The sequence below is a fragment of the Colobus angolensis genome, unplaced genomic scaffold, assembly GCF_000951035.1.
Source record: "Colobus angolensis palliatus isolate OR3802 unplaced genomic scaffold, Cang.pa_1.0 Scaffold118, whole genome shotgun sequence".
NCBI lineage: Eukaryota > Metazoa > Chordata > Mammalia > Primates > Cercopithecidae > Colobus > Colobus angolensis.
Window position 1 is genome coordinate 7,423,884 of NW_012112919.1, and position 7,051 is coordinate 7,430,934.

Here is a 7,051-nt window from a genome sequence, read left to right on the forward strand (position 1 = left end):
TGGGAGCCACCCACACTCTACTCTGTGTATGACCCTTGTTGTGCAAATCCCTCTACCATGACCTGCCTAGAATCCTTCATGGAAAAAAGTAGGGCATTTGTGAAACTAGTATTTTCTCTCTCTCTATATTATTATTATTATTTTTTATTATAACAGAGGCAAGCATATACAGACCAGCAGGTTTTTTTTCTTCCCTTCAGGGACTATACCACATACACACACACACGCACACTCTCTCTCTCCAAGTTTTATATCCCCTACTCCCCACACCCACCCATGCTGACTTGAGGTCAAGTATCCTTGACAAAGACCTGTGACCAGATATGGGAGCTTCTAGCCACAAGGTCTTCCTGAAGTGGTGAGCTTCAACCTCATAACTGTGCCTCTGGCCTAGGTACTTTCTGCCTTGAGCCCTGGGAGTAACAACAAAATCTTCCTAACATCCTCTAAGGCCTGAATGTGTACTTTCTCAAAGCTGGGTTAAAGCATTGGAAGCTGAACAGAAAAGCATTTCTAGATGCGTAATGTAGCACCCATGAAGCATACGGTCTATAAAGGAAAAGAAACCTGGCAGTTTCAGGGGTGAATGGACTGTCCATTAAGACCCTGTGATAAAGCACTGTGCACTGGGGACCTGGAAAGACTTCTCAACTGGGAACACACAGAGGCCTTGGAAATCTTCAGTGTGGACGGCTCTCTCTGCCCTGGGCCTGCCCTCTTGTGGCCTAGTTCCTAAGGCTCAGAGTTGGGGTATGGAACCTTACACCAGTTTGATTATCTCAAGCCACTCAGCAGTCTTGCGGGAAAACAGGACTCTGTGTTGCCAAGCTTTGCATAATCAATTTCAGCCTTTTTGCAGGAGAAGCCTTCCTAAACTGCTTGTGAGTTTTATACTGAGGGTCAAATGCTGGAGATCAACCCTGAACCTTTCCAAAACAAAAGCTGACACCAACTCAGGCACAACGCCTTCTCTTCTGAGGTACAGCACCTGCTTCTGTGAATGTGCCTCCATTTCTGTCTCCGTTTTAAACCAATCTGTCTAACCCTGGGACTAGAAGTCTCCACTCCACACAGCTGGACAGCCATACCTGGGACTCGCACATCGAGTCAGGGTTAAAGCCAGGAACAGATCGAGGAGTTTCCTTCACCCAGGCTTTCCCGGTGATTTTCGCCTTTCCAGATAAGTTCAGCGGGATGTGATCCTCTGGGATTATATTTATGAGCAGCGTTGACAAAATCTGCAAAGAAAAAGAGGACAAACTGATGGCAGAAAGAAAAGTTGAGAATTTCCCTTTTAGGACCTCCTGCCCTTGGATTGCCACTTCTGATGATCTCAGGTATGGCAAGACAAACAGACAGGTCCACCTCCATAGGGCAAGGTGATCTCAGTTTTTATTTAAACCAATGAGGAGTGAAAACAAAAATACACGAGAAAGAACTTCACTGGGATTTTTACTCCCTAAAATAGTTCTTAAAGTGAATAATACCCTAGACTTGAGTTAAATTACTAAATAGACCAAAGGAAGGAGAGGAAAAGGTAAATTGTTTTCATTTTATGCCACATACTCAGATATTTCTTTACTATGACTGGAATTAATTATAGCTACTGAAAGGCCAAAGAATCTTTCCCCGGCCCCAGCTGGATCCCTGAGAGGGGTCAGCTACCCAACAAGCAGTTGCTAACAGGAAGCCAAGAGAAGCACTTTCTCAAGCAGCTGCTCTGCAAAGAGCTCAAAGGGAGGCAGCTTTATCTGCAGATAACCAGAGTTGGTTCCAGAGGGGCTGAATGCAGGTGCACACATTCCCAGAGATGAAGCAGGGCAGGGGCAGACTGGCAGGTGTCACAGGTTCCAGGGCTGGGAGACTAACTGCCACCAACAGCACTTAGTGTGCCTGCAGCAGGCCCCACAAAGCAGTATCTTTAGATGTGTGCAACAAGGGTGTGGTGGCTCATGCCTGTAATCCCAGCACTTTGGGAGGCCGAGGTGGGTGGATTCCTTGAGGTCAGGTGTTCGAGACCATTGTGGCCAACATGGTGAAACCCCATCTCTACTAAAAATACAAAATTTAGCCGGGCATGGTGGCATACACCTATACTTCCAGCTACTCAGGAGGCTGAGGCATGATAATCAATTGAACCCAGAAGACAGAGATTGCAACGAGCCAAGATCACGTCACTGCACTCCAGCCTGGGTGAGAGAGTGGGACTCTGTCTCAAAAAAAAAAAAAAAAAAAGTGCAACGGGACAGGGCAGTTATGAGAGCAGCTGCCTTTTCACCCACGTGCACCAGGAGCAGGGGACAATGGACAACAGCATTATTAAAGAGAGCAGAAAATATTCCCTGTTTTCTCAGCAGAAGATGACCAGAAAGGTCATGACTCACACTCTCCATGCCTCAGCTCCACAGAAGGCCAGCACCGTGCGGTGAGTAGGGTGAGGGAGTAAAGGCAGGAGGGTGACACTTCCCTGGGGTGCCTACTTCAAGCTGCACCTCAACCAAGGTGCCACATGCATAGTGGGGACCCCCCCAGGCTAGGCATAGTCAAGACTGGAACTTAGTGTGAAACACACCCATCCAAGGGCAGGGAAATATGACCTGCCACTTCATCTGTGAAATCAAGGGGGCAGAAGAGCATCTGATGAACTCTAACACCCTTTCAGGATAAAAATACTCAACAGACTAGGAACAGAAGGAGACGTCACCAACCTAATAAAGGGAGGCACCTATGAAAAACCTACTGCTAACATGCTCAATGATGGAAGACTAGATGCCTTCTGCCTAAAGTCAGGACCAAGACAAGGATGTCTACGCTTGCCATTTCTATTCAACAATGTACTAAGAGGTTCTAGCCAGGGCAATTAGGCAAGAAAAGAAATAAAAGACATCCAGATTAAAGAGAAAGAAGTACAACTACATTTGCAGATGACATGATATTATATAGAGAAAACCCTTAAGTGCCAACAAAACAAATTATTAGAGCTTGTAAATGACTTCTTCAAAGCTGAAGGATACAAGACCAACATATAAAAATTAGTTCTCTTTCTATATATTAGCAATGAACAATCTGAAAATGAAATTAAGAAAAAGTTCCGGCCAGGTGTGGTGGCTCACGCCTGTCATCTCAGCACTTTGGGAGGCCAAGGCAGGCAGATCACCTAAGGTCAGGAGTTCGAGACCAACCTGGCCAACATGGTGAAATCCCGTCTCTACTAAAAATACAAAAATTAGCTGGGCATGGTGGCGGGTGCCTGTAATCCCAGCTATTCAGGAGACTAAGACAGGAGAATTGTTTGAACTGGGGAGGCGGAGGTTGCAGTGAGCCGAGATCGCGCCACTATACTCCAGCCTGGGCAATAAAGAGGGAAGCTCCGTTTCCGAAAAAAAGAGTTCCATTTACATTAACATAAAAAAAAAATTAAGAATAAATTTAGGCAAAGAAGTGTAAAACTTGTACATCAAAAAGTCTAATATACTTGAAAGAAAGAAGATCTAAACACAGGCATATCTCATTTCATTCTCCTTTGCAGATAACATGGTTATCCATGTAAAAACAAATGGAAGGTTTACGGCAACCCTGTGTGGAGTAGTCCAACACCATTTTTCCAACAGAAAGTGCTCACTTTGTGTCTCTGTATCACATTTTGGTAATTCTCACCATATTTCAAACTTTTTCATTATTACTGTATCTGTTATGATGATCTCTGATCAGTGAGTTCTGATGTTCCTGTTGTTGTTTTGGGACACCCCAGGCTGGCAGATTTAATTGTGGTTCATGGTTCTCCTGAACAGTCCCAGGGATGGTATGATATGATCTTATTCTCATTTCTTTTATTTTTTTTTGAAACAAAGTCTCATTCTGTTGCCCAGGCTGGAGGGCAGAGGCGCAATCTCAGCTCAATGCAACCTCTGCCTCCCAGGTTCAAGCGATTTTCGTGCCTCAGCCTTCTAAGTAGCTGGGATTACCAATGTTTGCCACCACCCCTGGCTAATTTTTATATTTTCAGTAGAGACAGGGTTTTGCCATATTGGGCAGGCTGGTGTCAAACTTCTAGCCTCATGTGATCCACCCACCTTGGCCTCCCAAAGTGCTGGGATTACAGGCATAAACCACCATGCCCGGCCTCATTCTTATTTATTTTCTATGACAGTATGTGTGTATACGGAGAGTGGAGAGTGGGGCTGGGGAGGGACGGAGTTTTTCCTTTTATGTTTATCTTTATCAATAAACTTGTTTACTTTTATAGTTTAAAAGAACTTGAAGGACAGAGATCTAATAACGGAATTCATAAAGCTTGTCGAATATAAGGACAATATACAAAATTAATTGTATTTCTAGATACCAACCATAAAAAATTAGAACATTTAATAAACAATATCATCTACTGTAGCAATACCCAGGAATGAATCTAATGAAAAGATGTATAAGGCTTTTACATAATTGAAGGGCATGCTATGTTCACAATTTAGATGACTCAGTAGTGTACATATGTTGATTCTCCCTAAAGTGACCTACAGAGGCAATGCAATCCCAATGAAAAATCCTAGCAGGTATTTGTGTGCACAGTGTGAATGCTTACAAGCTGACTTTAAAATTTATATGGAAATACAAACACCCCAAAATATTCAATACAGTCTTTTTTTCTTTATAAAGGTATACTGAGATATAATTAAAGCCTATCAAGATAGTCTTGAACACAGCTGGAGACTTTTACTATCAGAAGTCAAGATTTAGTATAAACTCACAGTAATTACCACAGTGTGCTGTTGGTGCAATGGAAACAAACTGGGTCCAGAAACAGACCCACTCATATATTAGTACTTGGTTTGTGACACAGGAGTACTAGCAGTAGAGAAGTGGACTTTTCCAACAAATGATGTTGCAATCACTGGATAGGAAATCCACATGGGAAAATGTGACTCTTGGCCCCTACCTCACTTCAGTACATCCACAAAAATCATCCCTAGGCAGACAGCAGACCTAAGTGTGAAAGGTAAAACAATACAGCTACAAATGATAACTGAGGGGAATACCTACAAGACGTCAGCGCAGGCAAAGAGCTCCTATTAGGACTAGTCACAAAAAACCAAGATTAGGGAGCTATAAATTAGAAACTTCTGATCATTAGAAAATAGCATTAGGCGAAAAGGCTAACCACCAAGTAGAAGGTATTTGCAATATATATATCTGGTAATGGACTTACACCAAATTATATTTTTAAAAACTTCTCATCTGTCAATAAGAAAATGACATAGAAAATAGGCAAAAGATTTGAACAGGCACACCACAAAAGATGATATCCAAATAGCCAATAAGCATATGAACAGGTGCTCGACCTCTCTTGTCATTAAGAAATGACAATTAAAACAGTAAGATACCACTACATACTCACCTGAACGGCTAAAATCAAACAAGCCAGAAAGAAAACAGCAACAACAGCTGGGTGAGGTGGCTCATGCTTGTAATCCCAGCACTTTGGGAGGCTGAGGCGGGTAGATCACCTGAGGTCAGGAGTTCGAGACCAGCCTGGCTAACATGGAAAAACCCTGTCTCTACTAAAAATACAAAAATTTGCTAGGGGTGGTGGAGCACGCCTGTAATCCCAGTTACTCAGAAGGCTGAGGCAAGAGAATGACTTGAACCTGGAAGGCAGAGGTTGCAGTGAGCCGAGATGGCACCACTGCACTCCATCCTGGTAGAAGTGTGTATTATTACAAGCATTTTGGAAAACTTTAGGAAACTATCTATTAAAGTTGAACACATATCTTATGACCTAGTAATTCCATGCCTCAATAGTTACCCATTAAAATGTATATATGTGCTCAACAAAAGATACACACGACAGTGTTCACAGTAGCCCCATTTGTAACAGCCAAATGAAGGTAAGTGAGACAACTCAAATGTGTATCAATAGAAAAATGGATAAATATATGATGGCATAGTCACATAATAGAATATTATAAAGCAATAAAAAATAAACTGCTACTATGTACAATAATATGGGTAACACACAAGATTTCATTTCAATAAACTTCAAGGAAAGACAAAACTTGTTTATAGTGTTGGAAGTCAAGTTAGTAATTACCTTTGACGAGAGGTACAAACTGGGGAGGGGCCGTGGAGAGGTCTTCTGAGGGTGCTGGTGATATGCTACTTTCTGATCTGGGTGAGAGTTTGCAAAGATGTATTCACTTTATGAATGTGCACTGAGCTATAAACTTGAGATTTGCAATGACAGGCAAATATCTTTCTTTGCATGCTCTTTGAACAAATAATGAGACCTTCGGTTTGTAAATAGAAAATCAATCAAGAGGCTGTATGAAATGTCCTGGAGAAACACTCTAAGACTTCATTTCCCAGGGCAGTAGAAATAAACTTCCTAAGCTAAGTTCCTTATCTTCTGATTCTAAGCATGGTTTTTCTCTGTAGCACCAGGCTGAACCATGAACAAATTCTTGTGTAGTGTAGTCACTCTTGCCCTTTTCACCTATTTGCAAAATAAAAAAGCCTGTACCAACCTTTAGAGATACACTGAAAAACTTCACCCATGACAGAAGCAAAACCTCGGCCTATTTCCTGATTTTATTTGGCACAAAGGATTTTAAAAGGATCCAAGGTGTAGTCTCTAGGCACAATGAAACTAAACTGGAAATCAACAACCAAGATATTTGGAAAAGCCCTCAATATTTGTACTTCTAAATAACTAAACAACATACTTCAAAATAACTCATGGATCAAAAAAAAAAAAAAAATCAAAAGGGAAATTAGAAAGTATTCTGAAGTAGATGAAATGAAAACATGACATATTAATTTGTGGGACGCTACTTAAGCAGAACTTAAGGAGGAAATTTATACATAAAATGTCTAGATTGAAAAGAAGAAAAGGGGTCTCAAATTGACTTCAGCTTCAAACTTAAAGAACTAGGAAAAAAAGAGCAAATTAAACTGAAGTAAACAGAAGAAAGGGAGTGATAAAGATCAAATCAATGAAACAGAAAACAGTAAAATAAAGTCAATAAAACCAAAAACTTTTTTTTTTTTTTTTTTTTTT

General features: G+C 41.4%; 1 protein-coding gene across 1 annotated transcript in view; it reads right to left on the reverse strand.

Moving 5' to 3' along the window:
• The window catches only part of POLR1A (polymerase (RNA) I polypeptide A, 194kDa), a 74,677-nt gene that overhangs the window by 28,020 nt on the left and 39,606 nt on the right, over positions 1–7,051 (reverse strand). Inside the window, exon 15 of the mRNA XM_011925770.1 lies at positions 1,089–1,238. Coding sequence (XP_011781160.1) covers positions 1,089–1,238 — 150 coding nt within the window. The remainder of the gene's footprint in view (positions 1–1,088; positions 1,239–7,051) is intronic.